The 20,849-nt window shown below is 37.5% G+C and overlaps 1 protein-coding gene across 6 annotated transcripts in view; it reads right to left on the bottom strand.

Annotated features, from left to right (window-relative positions):
* Positions 1 to 15,675, bottom strand: part of SORBS2 (sorbin and SH3 domain containing 2) — a 76,090-nt gene extending 60,415 nt beyond the window's left edge. For 4 of the 6 annotated variants that reach the window (XM_054383109.1, XM_054383110.1, XM_054383111.1 and 1 more), the window contains exons 1-4: positions 15,666 to 15,675; positions 8,204 to 8,296; positions 6,805 to 6,831; positions 5,367 to 5,491 (exon numbers count right to left, since the gene is read on the bottom strand). In XM_054383109.1, the coding sequence (XP_054239084.1) occupies positions 5,367 to 5,491; positions 6,805 to 6,831; positions 8,204 to 8,296; positions 15,666 to 15,675 (255 nt within the window). Of the gene's footprint in view, positions 1 to 5,366; positions 5,492 to 6,804; positions 6,832 to 8,203; positions 8,297 to 15,665 lie in introns of those variants that run through there. The other 2 variants (XM_054383116.1, XM_054383113.1) reach the window with 2 other exon arrangements.
* Between the last annotated feature and the right edge of the window lie 5,174 nt (positions 15,676 to 20,849).

Here is a 20,849-nt window from a genome sequence, read left to right as displayed (position 1 = left end):
GATTTGAGCAATCTAGTAAGCCCTCTGGCTTTAAACTGAGAAGATAGCCTGGATGCTTGACAGAAGAAGGGATGGACAACACAAGAACAGAAATTCAGGGTGCATCCAGAGAGCTAATGAAACTGAGTTCGTAAAGAACTAAATTCCTTGTGAGTGACAAATAATAGCTGATTCTGTCAAGCCAAATTCTTACAAAGAATAGAAAGTTATCAACCTTACAGCTTGGGTAGAAGGAATGCAGTAATTCTAGGTACTGATTCCAAACATGGAGTTTTTCAGCTTTATAGACTAAAATGTCTGAAATGGTGATTTAAATCAGTATTATTACAAAAAACTAATTACATGAGTTAAAAAATGGAGTGGTGGTAAACTCTAGACCAGTTTGGCTATTACCAAGCCCTAATTTTCATTACTGTGAAAAATAAGAGGAAAAGTCTGAATACACTCCAAAAAGCTTTCAATACCAGTTATACTCATTGTGCTCAGATTAAGGTTGTTATTGTTACTATAGCACAAGAATAGCTAGGAGAAGCGAGGCAGATTAAATGTCAAACAGGTACTTAATCAATAAGAATGATGAAAAACTAGTTAGACTACATAATTATGTTGGGCTGCAGAGCAACACTTGAGGAAGAGAGGTAAATGTCATCATGGCCTTGAAGGAAGGCTGGAAGGTCTCAAGTGCAGCTTTCTGCTGGTCCTTAGCAATGTCCACCTTTTAGCAAATCATAAAATGTCAGGCCTGAAGAATATAGTTGCTACCCAATTCACATTCACAAGTAGATATGTGACCCCAGTATAGGTTTCAAAACCAGTTGACTATCATTTTAATGCAAGATCTGTGGGGAGTGGTATGAGGATACTTCTGACACCAAAGTGCTGGCCTTGCTTCAACAGTCAAGACACAGGTAAGGAAACTCAGAGATAAGTGAATAAACTCATTTTGTTAATACATAGCAGAGTTTAGTAGTCAACAATCAAATGGCACTCATACGCTTGCACAAATGGGTAAAAATACCTCTGTTTTTAATTGTTAAAAGCTGATGTCAGAATGTCCAAAGTGATGCTGCAAGTTAAAATCCGATGCCCATTTTACTAGCCATATGGAATTCAGCCTTTCTGCAACACTACACTAGTGATAAAGAACTTAAAACAATTATGTGCTTGTTTTGCTTTGCTTGCCATCTGCCCCCAAAACGCTGAAACCTGTCTTCTCTCCCTTCTACATAATTCAATGTATCGTCAATACCTAACAAGCAGGAACATATTAGATTAAAAAAAAACCCCAAACTATTCCTGAATCAGTTTCATTCCAGGCTTATTTTCCTTGATTTATTGGTCTACAGCTACAAGGCTGGCAAATGAACACTTTCATAAACTTCTAGAATAGCAGTTTTTATTCCTCCAGGACACCAGGACTAAACCATATTCAGTCATCCATGGAATTAAAAAAAAAACAAAACAAAAAACCAGGATAAATGTCTTGCACTTTCTGTTTTAGAAAGCAGTATCTGGAACAAGAGGACATTTATGAACCCAGGAACAAAATGAATGCAGCAACACTGGCTGTTTAGCTTAGAAGATGCAGCTCAGAATTTTTCAGAACTTTTTCTCATTTGAAACTTGGCCAACAGAATTACCTTCATCAGTCTCATACTTACAAACACTAATTGCTCTGTTGAAATCGATTAGGTTATTTGTCCTGTATCTGCAGTAAGGTATAGAGCAGTATCTCTTGAGTCTGCAATAATGTAAACTAATATTGAGTAACTTGAATGCCTCTCTTTTCATATATACTTTTAAAGGCTTTAACCTTTCTCTGTGTGGGAGTATTTACAAAACATCACTTCGTGAGTTATACCACACTTCTGCTTGCTCAAAAAGCTTCAGCAGATAAGATCTGAAATGAAGCACAAACAGGAGCATGAATGTAAAAAGATGCATTAAAAAATACTGAAAATTTGTTGTGCATGGTCTTGAACCATACAAGGTCTCTTGGCTGTATTTTCCCCATTCTTTGTGACAAAATATATGTGTTCCCTACACACATAGCTGGTATTTCTCATCCATCACCTCTTAAGAAGTGATGGTTAGCCAGTCTTCCCTCATTTTCCTCCACATACATAAACCCAGATGCAGAGGGAGAGCTGTTTGGTTTTACAGGGCTTATCTAAATATATGTAGTTTTGAGTTTGTGTGGCTGTTCTGCACACTGCTAATCCTAACCTACAATCTGAGAATACACCTAGAAGATGTCCTTGAACACAACAACATAGGAGCTCCCTATATTTTAACTGGTGTAGAAAGTCCTGTAGAGCTTGCAAATCTAAAACAATTTAAAAAAATGAAAGCACCGTCATGCATAGGATACTGAGAGTTGATTTGTCTATGTGAGAGAAATTGAGAACTGCACAAATACCATGAGACATAGTGCTAGAGGTGATCATAGTTTGGGGGATTGGTTAGAACAGTTCCAAGATTTCAACTAGATATCTGAGTAAAAAATTAGATCTTTTTAGATATATACCTGTAGCCTTTATTTCTAACTGTAACCCAAGGCATCCTGTCTTTGGGACCTCATCTAATACATAAATTTACATCATCGTGTGCTTATTTGTACTCTAGTTTTAGCTATGTAACATAAAGTTAGTTGAACACCAGGGAGTATGTCAGCTGAATTTTGTGAGCAAGAGATGAAATATGGATACAATTTGAAAAGCTGGCTACATTCCTTAATGATCCCTGTGATCAGCTGAAATGTTTATTATTCATAAAACCCCAGCTGTCAAATTTCTAATCCTTCTTCCCACACACTGAAATCAAGGAGAAGGCAGAAAAATAGGTGTAGAATTGCCAAACCAGTCATAGCTACCTTTCTAACTTTTGTCAGCTCATAGTGAAACTAAAACAGATTCTAAAATAAAAATAAAGTGCAAAACGTGTTTTGACTTTTGATTTATTTAAAATAAAAGAAGTAGCTAAAAGATAAATTATTTTTAGTCATTCTGATTAGCATTTGTGTATTATTCTGGGTCATTAAAAAAAAAAAAAAAGAAAAGGTATTTCCCCTAATTCTTCTTAGCTGTCAAAAATTACTTTGTTTGAGAGACCCTTTGATTTATCTGAGCATATATAAAGCATCATATTGCTAACAGGCCAAACATATTGTTTTTCAGTGAAAACAGACACAGAAGTTGTACTGATCACACCTATGTCTGTTCTACTGTCTGACCATATCCCTTGATGCCCATATTTAAAAGGCTTGTGCCTTGTGATGCTTCATGATGGTTGAGAAAAGATTTTATGAACTCACTTTGTTTAAAAAGCACTATTGCACAGGACACATAGGAGACAGCAATGATCAGCCTTGCAGAAAGCACCAACTACCAAAATATATTTTCTGGTGGACCTAGCAAACTGGTAGAGGGCCATTTGTAGAACTCCCCTAACCCAATCTTTTTCTACCTATAATTGATCCTTCCAGCACCTGTGGCAGCATAACACTCTAATGCAACCCATCTAGGAAAAGCCACTTAAGCAGGTGCATCATCTACAATTATATAAAGTGTTCACCTAGGACCAAAGAAGTCTGCCTTCCAGCTCAGCTGGGTTAAATTACTTTTTTTTCCCCAGTACCCTTCCAAAAACTTCAGGTTTTGTTCAGTTCTGTTTTGATCCACATGACAGGTAGTTTTACCCAGGAAACACAAAGTCTAACTTTGATAATGTAAGTATCACTAAACAGATGGTTATTAAGTCATTCAGGAATGATCTAAAATAAAAGATGGAAAAATTAAATATACCACACGGCATTCTGCAGCCTGTGAAGAAGGAAGAACTGTAGATTTTTGTCCCAAATCCTTTGAAGACATCTTTGAAGTGTCTGGAGAAATACTAGGTGGATGTTCTTGGATTTCAGGCTCTGCTTTACTGTCAGGGATGGGAGCTATCTGAATGGAAAGAGATGCTGTGTGTATCTCAGGCACAGGGGTACAGGCAGGTGAGATAGGCCTTTGTGGAAATACTGGCACTTCAACAGGCTTCAGCTGCTGCTGTGCATTACAATCAATGGTACTTGCAGGGTCATGTGTCCGGGTTAATTTCAGGGTAGACACCTTCCGTTTTTGAGACTGCTGCCTTTGACCTTGATGGAGAGTAGTGCTCACACCAGCTACTGTGCTTGTGCCTGCACTGGAGATGGAGGTCAGCGGTTTAATGATTTTTTGTGCATAGGACACACTTGTGTTAGATATTTGAGAAGACATTGTCTTGTGGACAGATGTCTCGTTAGTGTAACAGGCACTTTCTGTGGGAAGGTGTTCAGCTGGACCAGCCGTTACTGCCTGGAGATTAATTTCATTCTTGTGATTAGTTATTCTTGCTTTCCAAAAACTTTCTTTTCTAGGGGGTGGCAGAGGTGCCTTATTTGCCAAAAGCATCCACACACAGCAAAATAACATTGAAGAAGAAACAGAAAGAAAGTAAATGTTAGTGTGAGATAACTCAGTTTGTCTTTCATCTATATAAAGGAACTAGCAACTTAAGGGGTTTAATCCCAACATTGCTCTATTCAATGGGCAACTGAATTCGTCAGGTTCCCACCACCTTTTGCTGTGCTGGGCTGTACAGCTTGTGTTTAGAAAGCCAGATGTTCCATTTGCTTGGGGTAAACTGGGATCAGAAGGAAGCCCACAATAGTCCATTTTCTTTTAAAAAAACAATTATTATTCTGAATAAGAATTACTACTGTGAAATTGTTCAGATATGTAAGTAGTCCATGATCTTAGATAACAAGATATTATTCACAGGTAACACACATATATAAAACACACAGAGACTCTTAAACTTTTGAATTAAAATAGCAGCAGAGACAGTACGAACATTGATACACTTATCTCTTTTGGAGAGACAAATATGTTTCTAAGTTAAGCATTTTGGTTTTTTTTTAGTGTGCTCTAATTATATTGTTCTGCAAAACAGGCAGAAATACTCTCTTTCTTGTAATTAATAAGCCTTTATCCTCAAATATTATTTTGATGACTGATGCATTTCTGAGAGTAAAATATTAATAAATACTCTTTGAAGTATGAGAATACTCCTAGAAAGCTTTTATCTATGCATGAACTCCTTTTACTTAGCTGGCTGTCTTGTTCATTAAAAGCAATTTCTGGTAATTAACCTGGAGGTATTGTATCCTGTGTGGAGTATACTTTATCTATGCAGTAAACCAGTCGGTAATGAGCCATATGAACATGTGACTCACACTGGAAGATACCAGGACAACATTCCATAGAGGTATCCCACCCATACATGCCAATGACCCCCACACAATGCCAAAGCATGAACCTTGGTGTGTTCAGTTTTACCTGAGTTGGTGATTTTTTATCCTGCAGATTTGGCCGCACGCTCCTGAAACCTTTTGCTGTAAGGGATGAACTGCAGGCATCTCCATTCAGTGTCTCTCTACTCCCATCATTGTAAGATCTCCAAGCTTTTGTGAGGAAAAATAGATTATTATCTCTCTATTGCTATCTATCATCATAGCAAACCTGCTGTTTTAACAACTTGTGGAAAAGTTTAGCTACTATACAACTAACACTGCTGCTGTAATCATCATGGAAGTTATAAAAACAGGGCTAAAGCTACCACTTGACAAAATATTTATCTTTAAAATTTAGAAAATTCAAGCACTAACAATATTAGTGGTAGCAGTCTCATGTATCTCTCCATGACATCCCTATAGATTATGGAATTTTAACCTTGGGGGTCCTTTAGAGATATTGGTGCTTCAGCCCCTCTATATAGCAGAATGAAGAACTTTCACAGATTAGGTTCTTGAATTTCACAGCTGTATTGACTTTTGAAAATCATCCCAGCTCATGTAAACTTAGTTGGTCATGGCAGTTTCACCAAGTTTCACCATAACAGCTGACTACTTGTTCCTATCATAGAATATCAGGTTGGAAAGGACCTCAAGGATTATCTGGTCCAACCTTTCTTGGGAGAAGCACAGTCTAGACAAGATGGTCCAGCACCCTGTCCAGCCAAATCTTAAACATGTCCAAGGTTGGGGAACCCACCACTTCCCTGAAAAGATTATTCCAATGGCTGATTGTTCTCATTGTGAAAGAAATTCCTCTGTGTCCAACTGGCATCTGCCTAGGAATAACTTGCACCCATTACTCCTCATCCGTTCCATGCGATTCCTTGCAAAAAGGGAGTCTCTAACTTTTTTATAGCCACCCGTTAAATACTGAAACATGGTGATAAAGCCTCCTCTAATAACGTATCTTATTTCCAAATCTGAATGACATCTTGATTTTCAAACCAACCAACCATGTATTGTCTCTATCCTGAGAGCTGTAAAAGCCCTCAAGACATTGTCCAAACACAGAGGGAGCTACTATCCTCTCTCCACAAGTTACACATTTGAAGAAAAAATATTGTAAAAGGCTGGGAAAAGTAACACATTATGTGAATAGGCTGCTAAGTGGGGTGGGCAGAAAAAGGGATTTAAATAGCAAGTCCTACTGAAGCTAATGGTGGCAAATAAGCAGTTTGTATTCTATATTACAATTATGTTTTTGACAATATATACTGTGTTATAGGAAATAATGCTTTCAAATGAACCTGAATTTGTGGTCTTAAACACTTGCAATTATTGTAATTTCAGTAGTGCTTTCCTTAAAGAATATTGATGAATGGAGCAATAAAAAAAAAAAAAATCAAATAAATGGAAGATTGCTATAATTCATCCACATACCTAATATTACACTGATGCATGAATAACAGTGATTTATTTACCTGAATCTGGTGATTGAGAATCAGACCCTGAAAAAGAAACATCCAGTATTAACTTGTGTTAGGAATAAAAACATGATGACACAACTTGACAAATATGTAGGAGTCTTTTAGTTCAGTAACTTAATTCCCTCCTGTTACCTAAGCACACCTCAGTAAGTTAGACCACAGGTAACTGTGCAATGTTTATTGTACAAGTTCTGTGGGAGGCTATAGTGTGCTGAGAGCTGCTGTTATTTAATTCAAAACCAAGAAAGATGCCTACAGATTCTGCCAGGATTTTCTCTCCCCTTCACACCAGATGCTTTCTTCATCACTTCAAAGCAAAACACAGAAACTGACACATACATAATGCCAGCACAGGGCAGGCTTGAAATTCTGATGTGGGTTGGTGGTATTATTATTACTACTTGTGGATATATTAGGTATTTTTTTGTTTTAATTCTGAAGAAACTAAAATTATGACATCTCTAAACAAATTAAAAATGTTTTTAATATACAGCAGACACCCATTAAGATTTCATTTTGCAAAACCAGTCACAAGCATTGCTAGGAAGCAGTTCTGTCTGTCTAAGAGGAGAAGGCTCCAGGGAGACCTTAAAACTACATTTTAATATCTGAAGAGGATCTACAGGTAGTCTGGGGAAGGACTGTTTAGAAGGGTTTGTAGTGATAGGATGAGGGGCAATGGTTTTAAATTGGAGCAGGGTAGATTTAGGTTAGAAGTAAAGAAAAAGCTCTTTACAATTAGAGTGGTAAAATACTGGAACAGGTTGCCCAGGGGTGTGGTTGAGGGTCAGTTCTTGGAGACATTCAAGATCAAACTTCATGAGGCTCTGGGCAGCCTGACCTTGTCAGAGGTGTCCCTGCTCACTGCAGGAGGGTTAGACAAAACGACCTTTGAGGGTCCCTTCCAACCCAATGCAATCTGTGAATCTGTGAATATTCTGTATTTTTTTTACTATTTAAAACATTTTTAGGCAAGCACACTTGAAAAATGATTTTTGCAAAGTTATTCTGGCTTCTGATGATAATTTCACAACAACATTCAGTTATTAAAAGAGTTTGTTAAGCAAGTTACAATAAACAAAGTTTGCAATAAACAAAGCTGTATTAAAAAAAGGCAGGGGCCACGAGACCTAATGTATGTATCAAAGGTAAAATTGTTTTGTAAATAATTGATTTTTCCTAAGTCTTCTTAAATTTTTTTTTTCATTAATGGCTACTAAGCATAGGCAGAGAGAAATTATGCCTACTTTTTAAAGAGCACTGTAGAAGTAACAGACCTGTCAGTGGAACAGAAAATATGGTTAACCTCCTCCTTGCAGAGTAATTTTGCATGAATGCATAACACTACAGAAAAGCCATTCAGGAGTAGTATGTCAGTGGTTAGTGGTTATACCTGAGGCCAACAGGTTTGGAGAACTCTGAACTCTCTTCACAGCTGTTAATGTGACAGACATTGCAGCACGTTTGTGAGCACACCCACCGCTATCTGGAAGCACAAAACAGTACAGACAGCAGCCCCAGACAAAAGGAGCAAGCACGTGCAACATATCACAGTGAGGTATGGCAAACATACATGAAAATAAGCATGCAGTTAGAGAACTGCTGCAGGAATGTGTAAATTTGCAGATTTTGCAGATTAGCAGAACACACAAAATTTCACAAGCTTTAAACAATAAACCTCAGAAAAAATAAGTAAAGAAAGCAGTATTTAATACTTAATCCACTAGAGAAATATATACATTCTGTTACCTGAAACACCACCTAATTATAGCTAATTAGTAAATCCAAACAACTAATCAAGGTGAAGGATTAAACATTCCAGAGTAATATTAATCAATCTGCACTGTAAAATCATTTCATTGTATGCATTAGAAAGACACCATTCATAGACTAAGCTTACATTTGATCATCTGACAAAGTGCTTTTGTTCAGTCTTTCGGATCCTTTAAGCTCCAGAAACAAATTTACCAAGAATGGCATAATTTTTTTTTGTGGTTTTGGTGGAACATCCTTTTCCCTCCCCCATCTTCTTCTGTATCTAATAGAAGATTTAAAAAAACGTATGTCTGGAACCCAATAACATGCTGAAGGAATGACTAGAAATCTAAAACCACTCTGAACAACCACAAATGGAAAGAACCTTTCTTCTGGATCTTCCATGACTCCTTTCTGTCCCTGCTTTCTACTTCTCTTACTTGGAGCTGCTCTATTTTATAAATTTGTTGTTATTATTAGAAGGTAGCTTTCCCGCAACTTAGCTTTTTAGCAACTCTGTCACAGCTGTAAAAGCAAGTTAATAAATATTCTGCAACTAGAGTATTTTTCTGTTCTTCGCTATTATAATTATTCTCATTTTAATATTTGATATTAATTAAAGTCAAGAAGAACCACAACTATGATAGAGGCCTGTTTCTGTATGTGTGACCTATGACAAGGAGTTTTAAAAACTTACGATTAAGGAAGACCTGCAACTTATTAGTAAAAAGTATTTATGACAGCAATGGTTTGAAGCACAGAGCCCTCCTTAACCCACATATGCAAGAGAAGTGAGCTCCTGGCATTTCTTTGTTCATTCTAGTTTTCCCCTGAAATAGAAGAGCCCTTTGGTCACAGGTCTTGCAGGACATGCATTAAGTAGTTGTTAACACTGGCAAACATCTGAGCCACTGCCCTGCGTGTAAGTTGTTCCAAAGACTCATTGCCAATGTGAGGCCTCAAGGGAAAGGGCCAAATGGTTTCGGACAGCAATAGTTGAAAGCAATGTGTTACCTGCAATTAATTATCGGTCTCGTACATATGAAACAACGGCTATCAAATCTGCACGTTCGTTTTGATTTGCTTACACAAAGTGGCAATGGTAATTAAGGTCACTAATGCACTCCTGTACTCGCTCCCCTACCCCAGAAGTAGTTTCCCCATACACCAGAAGTAATGAGATTTGATGATGTGTTGATATTGAGGTTCTGTTTGTATCCGAATACTGCATACTTAATGCATGCTAGGAGGCAAACAATTTTGTAATACTGTCACACCTTTTATTAAAACAAAGCAATGCTTTACTTGTATTTTTTCAAGAGCTACCTTCATGAATTTCAGGATACAGAAACTGAAGCGGGAGGAAAGACAATGAGAAAGCTGACTACAAATATTTCATTATTATAACTTGAAGAAATCCTGCTTCAAAATAATCTTTATTATCACTAAACTGAATTCTATAGTGGACCTATTATCTAGGAAAGTGTTTGACATGGACTCATACAAGACAGCTAAAGCAGCTGTTGTAATTGACTACATATGTACATGCATACCCTTCTATGTACAAGCCCATATGCAAACCTGTACCTACAATAATGTTATCACTATCTATACGAAATAATGAGACTCAGTTTCCACTCAGTTAAGACATAATGTCACAAATACACCATGCTGAGTTGTGCAAAATTTCCAATAAAATACAAATGTGTATAGGAAAGCACATATTTATGCATGATGGAACCCACCATTCCACCTTTGTTCACGCCAGGTTCCCATTAACTCAAAGGCATTATATCTAAACAAGGATCAGAAGAATCTGCAAGCCACCCTATAAAAGAGTTTTCAGACTGCTTCCCTTGTCTGCACAGCCTTAACATGGTTGAATTTCCAGCAGCTTACTCCAGCCTGTATTCCTTTTTCATAGCTCTATCAAATTTCCAGCAAATACTAGCTATATTCACCCAGATTCTTGAAGTCCAAATAACACCAAAAAGCTCTAAGTCTAGAGAACAGAGAATTGAAAACCAGCAAGCAAGGCTGAATTTATAATCCCCTGCTCATTGCATTTGCAAACTATAAGCAATTGCACTGCTGATGCTCAAGGACTGTGGAATGATCTATACAAAATATATGCATGTATGAAAAAATGAAATGTGTGGAAATAGGTATACACAAATGCACAATTCTCTGTGTCTTTGACACGAGAAATTCTTCGGGAGTTAGAATCTTATTTTCCTAAGTTTTGTTTTAACATTGAAGCAGAGGAGACCTCAATCAGCTAAGGTCAGCAGGCAATAATAGAATGCAAAGTTGAATAAAAATTCATAATCAAAACAGCTGCCTAACATGCAAGACCAGCTCAAATCAGGACCTAGCACAGTTGGTGTCTAATATGCTTTTGCAAGCCCTACAAATCCCACCAAATCAGGAAAAGGCAAACAAGCATCCTTAGTCAGTATTGCAGGAAATGAAGGAGACAGGAGAGGCAAGGATTATCTGACAAGATGTTTCTGACAGAGTACCTTGCAGAGTAAAGGCCATATAGGGGCAAACTCCTGAATGCTAGGATTAATACTGCTGACTTACAGTTAGAGAGAGAAAAATGAAGAGCTACCCACCAACTGGAAAAGACAGGTAAAGTGCTGGCTTGCCCTCTAGCTAGGAGGGTGGTTATGGGCATATGTATCCTGACGCTGTCTTTGGTGGGGCTTTCTTCCCCTTGTTAGCACACCGTTCAGCTCCTCTCCTTTTGCCAACTCTCCTCCTACAATTTTTCTCTTCAGCCTTTATCCATTCCTCACCTTTCCTCAGTTCCTTCTCTCTCCCTCCCTTATTCTGCTTCTCTCCACAAATAAGTACTCTAACCCTTTCCCCCTAGATCCACAATAAAGATAGCAACACTCTAAGTGAGCTGTATCTCTGTTTTACAAATAATCTAATGGTCAGGTCCTGCTCCGGAGCAGAATAGATCCCACTCAAAACACACCACTTTCATTTAGCAACATGGGGTGGTTTGTTTGTTTGTTTCAAAAGATTGTTTCAAAGAGTCAGTGGAAGCATTAGTGTAAACCAGAGGTGAAAGGATGCTAACCTCTTGTGAAGAGAGAGAGCAGCCAGGGGGCAGGAAAATTTTTATCAGCTCTTACAGCTCAAAAAAAGAAAGTGGCTCCCCCCAAAATGCTTGCTAGTCATTATTCTACCCACTCTACTAGTGAATGGTATAATTTTCCCCTTTGTCTGCACAGGGAATTCAGGTTAGGAGCCTTCAGACCAGGGATTCTTCTCCCTGTTTGCATTCTGACCTTTTGAGCCAAATAGAGAGCACTGGATCCACCAACCCAAGACAGATGAAGCTGCTGCCTCTCCATGTTGCCAGATCCAACCAGTAGTGAGTCTGAAGATGTATGTTGCCAGCAGACACATGAATGAGAGCAGACATGTATATACCACATACATATACACATGGTTGGCCACGTGTGTCACAGACACTCAGAGTGCTCACATTAACGTAACACAATGGTCTCAGGATGAATATATATGCATACCTGTACAAGTACAAGGTGAATCCTTCCAGCAACTGGGCTCAGCCATTGAGTCTGCCATTCATACCACACCTGTGCCCCAGGCGAGACTCTGCTGAAACAGTTCCATGAGGCCCTTATGGCTCCCTTCATTCCTCAATTTGGGTTTCTGCCTGCCCCTATGTCCATCTAGGCTTGTGGAGATGGGCCTATGATGGCTTCTGTGATGGACCTGGGAGTAGTCTGGTAGGGCAGGCTATTATTTGGGCTTCCCTTCCTGCCACTGTTTCTCTGCACTCCTTTGTGGTTGTGCAGACAAGCTTTATCACATAACCTAACACTGACAACACAGACCAACCCACTGTTATTTGGTTCTTCAATGATGCTAAATTACAACAAATAATGATTTTTAAAGATTTTTTTTTTTGTGGTAGAATGCCTGAAATGCTCAACCCCACATAATTTGATTTATTGATCTAAAAGTAGATTCACAATCTGTTTAAGAACTCTGCAGGGACCAAAGAATTTCTATTCTTGTCTCCCAGACAAAATGTAAGAGATTAGTCCATGTGATGACTTTCTTTAATAATTTTAACAAACAAAATATTTTCAGTCTTCCAGAATTACATACTTTTTCACTCTTGGCTGCTCTTTATGTGTTTCATCTAATGCAAACAGTTCACTTGTTTAATAATTTTAAAATAAGATGGATTTATCAAGAATTATCTGTCTCAAACTCAGCCAAAATATTTGTGGATGGACACCAAGAAGCTGTTTTAGCATATTAACATGTATGCATTCATTATTCCTCAACACGATATCCCCTAATATCAGCTATGCATGCACATATGTAGTATCAACAATAAGCACATTCATCCTGTGTTTTAATCTGATATGAGCTTCAAGTGCAGCTCAGGTTTTCTGCTGACTTAGTTTCTCAAAATATCTCATCAAGTTCATGATGTTTGTCAGATTTGTAAGATACTTGAAGGCTTGTTGATGAAAACTGTATATAGTTTATAATATTATTTTGTTGATGATTGCTTAGTCTGGGTTGAAAAAAGCACACATTCTATTTGACTACTATTTTTAAATTATGACAGCATTTCAACACCAAAAGGAACTATGAGCCAAAGTACCTTGATACATCTGAAAACTTCCCCTTATATCTTAGGTCTATTTGTTTGCTTTTGTTAACATGTTTCCTTTGCCTTGTGCTGTCAAATATTCCTTCCTAACATGTGGTATATAATTAACATTGCTAAAAAATCCCTTCCATATATGGTAGGGTATTGAAAACCAAAGCTCTTAAAAACATTTTCTCTGTAGACAAAAATATCTTCCACAGGGTATGTTGAGACAGACTGCCAAGTCTGCAGCCATGGGGAACACTGGATTAGGGGAGCCAGCTCTAAGCAGCAGATTCACTTTTTTGTTTTCAAAGCTGCATATTGCTAGCTTTGCCACTTCAGCAGTTACTGGCATTGAATTAGAGTGTTCATTTATCTGTAGAAGCAATTAATGACAAGCCTATTTTTAAAACAAACCAGTGGCAAATCAATAGTATCTGAGAACCTTTCGTTGTGTCACGTGCAAATTCCTGTTATAAAAAGTGAAATACAAAAAAACCCACCCTGCAGCACTCATTTTATATTCAAGGACAACAGAGTGTATAAAACCCCAACAAAACCAACAAAAAACTAGACCAGAAGAAGACCATGCAGTACAGCCTTCATCTCAGTCAGTATTTTAGTGTTTGCATTTTTTTTTAAAATTTTTTACAGTCAAGAAACAATACATCACTAGAACTGATAGAAAATACCACATATTTTACTGATACCCCCTTTCAGTGCAGCTGGTAACATGTGTATTAATATCAAGAATACACACGGTGAAAAAATGTTTTCACTGCAGAAGTGCAGAGTAAATTAAAATTCAAGCTTACAATTGTGATATCCTTGGGTAACTGGAAAGGATTTCAGATGTGTTCAGGTCTTTTAAGTCTGTTTTCAAGGCTCCTGTGTGATCAGAAGATGCCCAATCTCCAGAAGTCATTCAGCCAAATTGCTTACTTAAATCTTACATCTATTTCTCTTGAGAATTTCTAGCTTGTACGAAAAATTTTAGTGCAACATAGAACAAAGTCATACTTCAGAGATGTAGTAGCACAAACTGGGAATGTACCATTCTATCCACATTTTTCATAGTGGAAGCTATGAAACTCATATGTTTGCAATGCACAAAGTAATCATAGTGAAATGTATGATTAGCTGAGTTACTGCAGCTATTCAGAAATTGCAGTTCTATGAAGCAAGCAGTATTTCAGCACTATCTTACTTATACAGTCTGACATATTTAGGAAAGAAGTCTTTACTAAAAATGCAAAAGGATAGGACAAATTTCAAATAGTAGTTCCACAGAAGAAAAACCGACCACCCTGGACTGTGCTTGTACAATAATTAAGAGCAACTAAAACCCTGGGGAAAAAAACAACCATAAACTCAACTGAGAAATGTAACTTCTCCTGATTAATATAGTGGCTTCAAGTGAGCCATTTAACTTTGTATTAAAAAGAACCTGGTCTTACTGAGTTCTAATCATTGTCTGAGATAACAGGAAGCCTGATTAATACCAGTGGTCTAGCTAACGGCAATTTATCCCACGGAAAAGCTAACCCCTTCAATTTAGAGCATGCTGCTGAGACACACAAACTGGCTTTGAACTTGAGTCAGGTACTCAGGGCCCACATAACACATTTTGCTTATTTCAAGGTGTCAAGTCTGTTGTCGTGGTGCAGCGCTATGGCCAATGATAAAACCAATCAGTTTGGAGATGATGGACATGTCTTGTGCCACAGTTAATCTGCAGACCAGGCATAAAAAGAGTTGACTACAACTGAAAATTTACACCTGACATAAGTGAGGTCCAGATTTCACCACTCTGCTCCTGAGAGGCTTATTCCTATCTCCAGCAAAACTAGCAGCACCATCAATGGTTTGGGAGCAAATATTAGTACCTTGTCACAGGTCATGAAGACAGCTGCTTACAGAGTGCTTCATTTGGTTAGTATCAGAACACCGTGAGAGAAAATACAAGTCCCTTTAAGTCCAAAATAGTTATCCTCATCTGATTGTGCAGTCATAGCTAATAACACAGGGTAGCAGTTATATGCCCCTTAATTTAGTGAGGGTAGAGAAGGCAAACATTGCATTTTGAAAGTATGTGCTTTTACCTAGGAAACTGTGATGCTTTAACATCACTTTTCCATAGCTGTTATGCCCTCATACTACATACTTTTACATAAAACAAACACATAACGAATCTGATACTTACAACTTAAGCACAGAAAGCTAAACATGCATGTATATTTCACATAACCATATACATCCATACACCATGCATGGAAATGTTATATATGGGATAGAAACACACATAAGCACACATACTGTTAAAACATCTCGCTTAATTTGAGTTCAGCATCAACTAAGGCACCATTTGTTCATGAAAATAAATTTGTGACACACTTTGCTTCCTAAACAACACACAAGAGTAAAGAAAAATCTCACAGAAGTAGCATACCTGTGTTCATTTTGACACTGGAGGATTTGCTATAAAAGTCTTCAGATTTCCTGTGGAAAATAAAATTATCTATTAATTTGCACAAGACAGGAATGTGTGGTACAAAATGGCAGCAAGGCTTCTCACAGGGGTGGAGAACCACTGTGATACAAATGGCTGTCCTATTTTAACACAGCTTTAATTAAATCAGTACTGCCTGTCCTTCCAAAGTTAAAGATGAGCTGTTGCTTCCATTATAAGCTACTCTATTTTCAAGTGTTTAGTATCTCTGTTGTAAACATTTTCTCTGTTATAAAAAAAACCCTACCAATCGATTTTTAATCTTGAAACTACAAAATGAGAATTTCTCCCATACGGGAATGGGGAAATATTTTTAAAGGCTGCTCATAAGCTTTATTTACTCCTTTGTGCAATCTGAAAGGCAGAGAGTGTAGGTGTCTCCAAGTATTTTTTAAGCAGTTACCATGTCTTTCTCAATGGTTTGTAAGTAAGAGATGTGGTTGTTTTCATCCAGTGGATTAATGCATCTCTACAGACAACATTGACACTTTAAATGTTGCTCACTGTATTGCTACACACACAGCACGTGCCTTGGCATTTACAGGAATCCATTTCAAAACTCCCAATGGAGTCAATAGATATGGAATTAAGTCACTATACATCAATGTGCTTTTTAAAGGTAGCAATTTGCACAAAAAAGAACGTAAAATGCATGCAGCAGTTGAATCTCTTTATTTAGATACCCCTACTCTCTGCAATACTTACAAACAAAGAGCAAACCATCACAAAACCAAACTTCAGGTGTAGAAGCACCTTTAAAACCACTGATGGTATGTCGTAAGACATACAATTTCCATCTACTACCAGTTTACGTCACAGCTTTATCTTAGTATCAGAAGCTTTAACACCTCTTCTATTCAGGCTGTTTTAGAGAGAAACAGATACATGCAGGAAAGGTTTCTAATGGCATTCTGAATACTGTCCAGTCTCAGTTGCGCCATTACATATATGCTGCCCACCTTAATTCTACTGAGCATGCAGACACACTAGACACCAAAATACTGATCTAAAAAAAAGTCATTCTCGCATTGCGCATCACATCAAGTTCAGGAGGAAAACAAACAGGAAAATCAGAATTTTTAATGCAACATAGGTTCAAAAATTAAATTAAAAATATAAACTGCCCATCTATGTTGGAGTAAGTTAGAAGGGATGCATGAAGGACCCTTTTGATAAAGAGAGACTCAAGATACTAATTAATACAAGTAAGCAAAATAGTGAAACAGGATTTCAGCTCAACTCAACAGGAACCCTGACTTAACTGTACCTTTGACATAATATACATATTGCTGTATTCTCTTGTATTCATAAAGAGGCCAGATTCTCCACTGCTTAAAAAATTGACTGGTTTTCAGAAACTATCTGAACTCTGCTGCTATTATTGGGTTTTGTCACACAAAAAAAGGAAAAAAACAGAAAAAGAAAGCTGGTTAAACTTCTTGACAGCTATGGATGTAGATATGTAGCAGTAAATTAAGTCTTATTACATTCTTTTTATGCTACAGCTGTCAGAAAACTATTTGTAAAAGACCTTGAAAAAATAAGGTAAATTCTATTTTTTTTAATAAATTGACTGAAATTTTGGATTTCTACAACAGTCACAGAATATTCTTAAAAGCCTTAAATTCCTACAGTGTTTTTAGGCAGCTAGAGGAGACACCATTTTCAAGCCTTCTTTAAGCTTGAAACTGACTCAGTGATGGTACTGCAAGCAAGCTACAAGATGCAACATGATATTTTATTTTCAGACCCAACAAGTACAGAAATCTTAGAACATTGCAGAGCCAAAATGATATCTAGCAGGTGGCTTTGATATAATTATGTAAAGCATGCTTAAGTCTTCTGCCAGCTTTAACAGACAGCACTCAATTTTAGCACTACAGCTATGTCCTCCTAAGGGATTTTCTGTCTGAACAGCTTAAACTGCAATGCTGACACTCAGCAAGGGATTGTATACAAATCACTAACATTTCCACATTAATCTCATTTTGCTGAAGGATAAATTAGTCTTGCATACCTGAAAAGTATGCATGTAAATAAGGCAATATAAGCTGCACTCACACAAACACTTAACATGAAAATTATCTGGAATTCTCTGCTTCTAAGAAGCTAAAGTAGTATTAAAATACTTAATGATACTTGTGTTAGGATCCAAATGAATGAAATGAACTTAACAGCCATATATGTGTAAACATTTTACTCAGCATTGTTACAAGATCTTTAAGATCCTTTCCAAGATCTTTTAAGATCCTTACTTCAAGAAAGTTGAAGGGGTGGGAAGGGGGGAGTGAAGGGCTTTCATGCCTTGTGCTTCTGTTCTTACTTCATTGCTTACTGAAAATTGGTTTTTTGTGAACGGGTTTGTACGCAGCAGTAACATAGCCCCTGACAGAGGTGAGATGAATGTTCCTCTGGAAGCATCAGGCACTCTTCACTGCCAAAAAGGAAGGAATGCCCATAATCATTGTGCAGACACAAAGCACTACTGGAATGTGAGTTCATAGAATCACAGAATCAGTCAGGGTTGGAAGGGACCACAAGGATCATCTAGTTCCAACCCCCCTGCCATGGGCAGGGACACCTCACATTAGAACACCTCACGCTAGAGTTCCAATAAGAGTTTGCAGATGCATGAGGTTGCAAAGTCAGAAACTGTTGTTCACTCACCTAGATCGAGCAGGTTTGCTACTAATTTCCCACCTGATCTTAGATGCTAAAGAACACTTAAGTTTAACCAGGGTAGCATGGCTAACTTTTGCAGAGGGAGATGCAAAATTAACCTTCAGGGCATTTTTCTATAGTTGGCTTCATCTGGCAGAGGTAACAGCATAGGAATCAAATGCACTAATGCACAAAAATGGGTCTGTCAGGTTGAATACAGCTGCAATTACCATCACTACAGTTTCACTAAAGACATAATATATATTGTTGTATATATTTTTTTTTGGGATAACACTACAAAGATTATCTCAGCTCGGCAATACTTGGATTGAGAGAGAGAGAGGCTGCTGCAAAGACTTGTGGGAATCTCATTGACACCTACTCTATCTTCTCCAGGAGACCCTGATAGCTAGCTGTGATCTCTTATTCCATTCCCTGTAAGTTCTGAAGTGTGGGGTGCTGCAGGAAGCCATTCTGCCACCCCTTCTGTTCCACATTTATATGGATCTATAAAAAGGGTTAGTGAGAAGTCAAGTAAGGTTTCCCCACCCTCAGTTTATTCATGAATACAAGGCACATGTTTTTAATGTTAGACGTTTAATTCCATCATTGATCAGACATAGGAGCACCTACAGATAGATGTAAGGCAAGAGTTCTAACACCCAACCAAACATCAACTAAGCAGGTCCTTTGTGAATCAAAAACCTAACTGAATAGTTAGATGCTATTACCTGCTTGCATCTCATTCTAAGAACTAAGTGAATCACAGTTAACAACCATAAACTATAACTACCTATGACTAGGGAACTACTTATCAAAAGTTAGAATTTTCATTAGAATATCCTTTCCATGTAAAATTCTGCACCTTTTTTTTTTTTTTTTAAGCACACATAGAAACTTCAGAAATCATTACAGCTTTCTTAATAACTTAACATATTGAAAATTCCTAAGTGCCATATAGGAGCATGAGATCAAGGGCATCCAAGCTCATAGTAACTTTTGTGGTCCTTCTGACTCCTGTTGTGTAGCCATAGAGCCTAGACCCCTCTGAAATTCCAGGCTTGCTAGATGTGTAGCTAACCAGGGGGCAAACTCCAGAATGACAGTAACCTGCTTGCTTACACAGGTTTTTAAAGGTTCTTGAAGACCAAGGTGGAAAGTTACTTCAGTATGTTTTGAATCAGAACATACAGACTATTGCTGTCTCAAAACTAGCTAGCAGTTTCCACATAGATTGAGAAGGTACTGAAGAAGGATCCACTGTGTTTCAATGCCACCAATATGCAACAACAAGACAACAAAATGGCAAGGAGCCTGGACTAAGCTGAGCATTTACTTAAGCGTATGCTTTATATAGGTCCCTCAGACCTATTTCTATGCTTAATGCTAAACATAAGCATATATATTGTTTTCCCCAGGTGACACTGCCTCACCTTATTAGCAGATGAATACTCCAGTTCTAATTAAAGTGTTTTCAGATAGACAACCAAAGAACAAAACACAGACACACAAGTGCCTTTATAGTTTCTGCAATTTTAGCTTTAAATTTTGCTTACAGGATTGTGAGGACACCTTCATGATAAGTGCAGCAGTCTTTCTGAATGCATACAGTTTCAGTAGAAAAGTTCTAAAACTTCCATTTAAATTGGTAGCAACTTACCAGTCTCTCTAGACAAAAGCCTCGAAGCTTAAAATTTCCTCCTGATGTAGCATGATGTTTTACTAGATGTTCTTTTGATTAGATGTGTACTGAAAACCAAACTTAAGTCAAATTTTTGCTCTTAGTGCTAAACAGGTACTTGCTGTCATCTCAAAACACCTCTCAGACACTTTAATATTATTTTCCTAAAATGTAACTGCAAAAGTATACCAACAAAGCCATTCAAGCTGACAACATTCATTTTACTGCAAAAGAAAGGAGGAGAACAGATTTCTTATTTTCTATTCTGCCTCTCCATAAAGCTTTATCACTAGAGGAAATTTTATTAGTAATTCCAGTCATACTTGTGGTGTTTGTGATTTTCTTTCCCTTGTTATTTTTTTTAAAATATAAATTTTTAAAGTCCTATTAACTGCTGACTGCAATTCACATTCTTTACCCTTCTCTGAAGGCATCTGCTACTGTTTTCCGTAATATAAAACTGTACATTTCTACAGATGTTAGTTGTGTTATTTTTGTTCCCTGCTTTTGTCTTTCTGTTTTACTGGGACGGTGTGTTCCAATTAACTCATGCTCTAATCTGGAAATTATTTCATTTTACTGTATCAGAGCATGACACTAAAGCAGATATGCAGTATATGTATCCACAGACACAATTACAAAAAGCTCAAGATTCAAGACAAGAGTGCCTAAAAGACAAACATCTTCTCAGTCCTCCTGGGTCTTCCCTATCAGGAAGGCTTAGATGTCACAGGCACACAAAAGACCCCATATCAGGTAGCCAAAGCCATACAGAAGAGAGA

The sequence above is a fragment of the Indicator indicator genome, chromosome 8 (genome assembly GCF_027791375.1).
Source record: "Indicator indicator isolate 239-I01 chromosome 8, UM_Iind_1.1, whole genome shotgun sequence".
Lineage (NCBI taxonomy): Eukaryota > Metazoa > Chordata > Aves > Piciformes > Indicatoridae > Indicator > Indicator indicator.
Note: the sequence above shows the minus strand (reverse complement) of the source record. Positions and strands in the feature narration are given on the sequence as shown.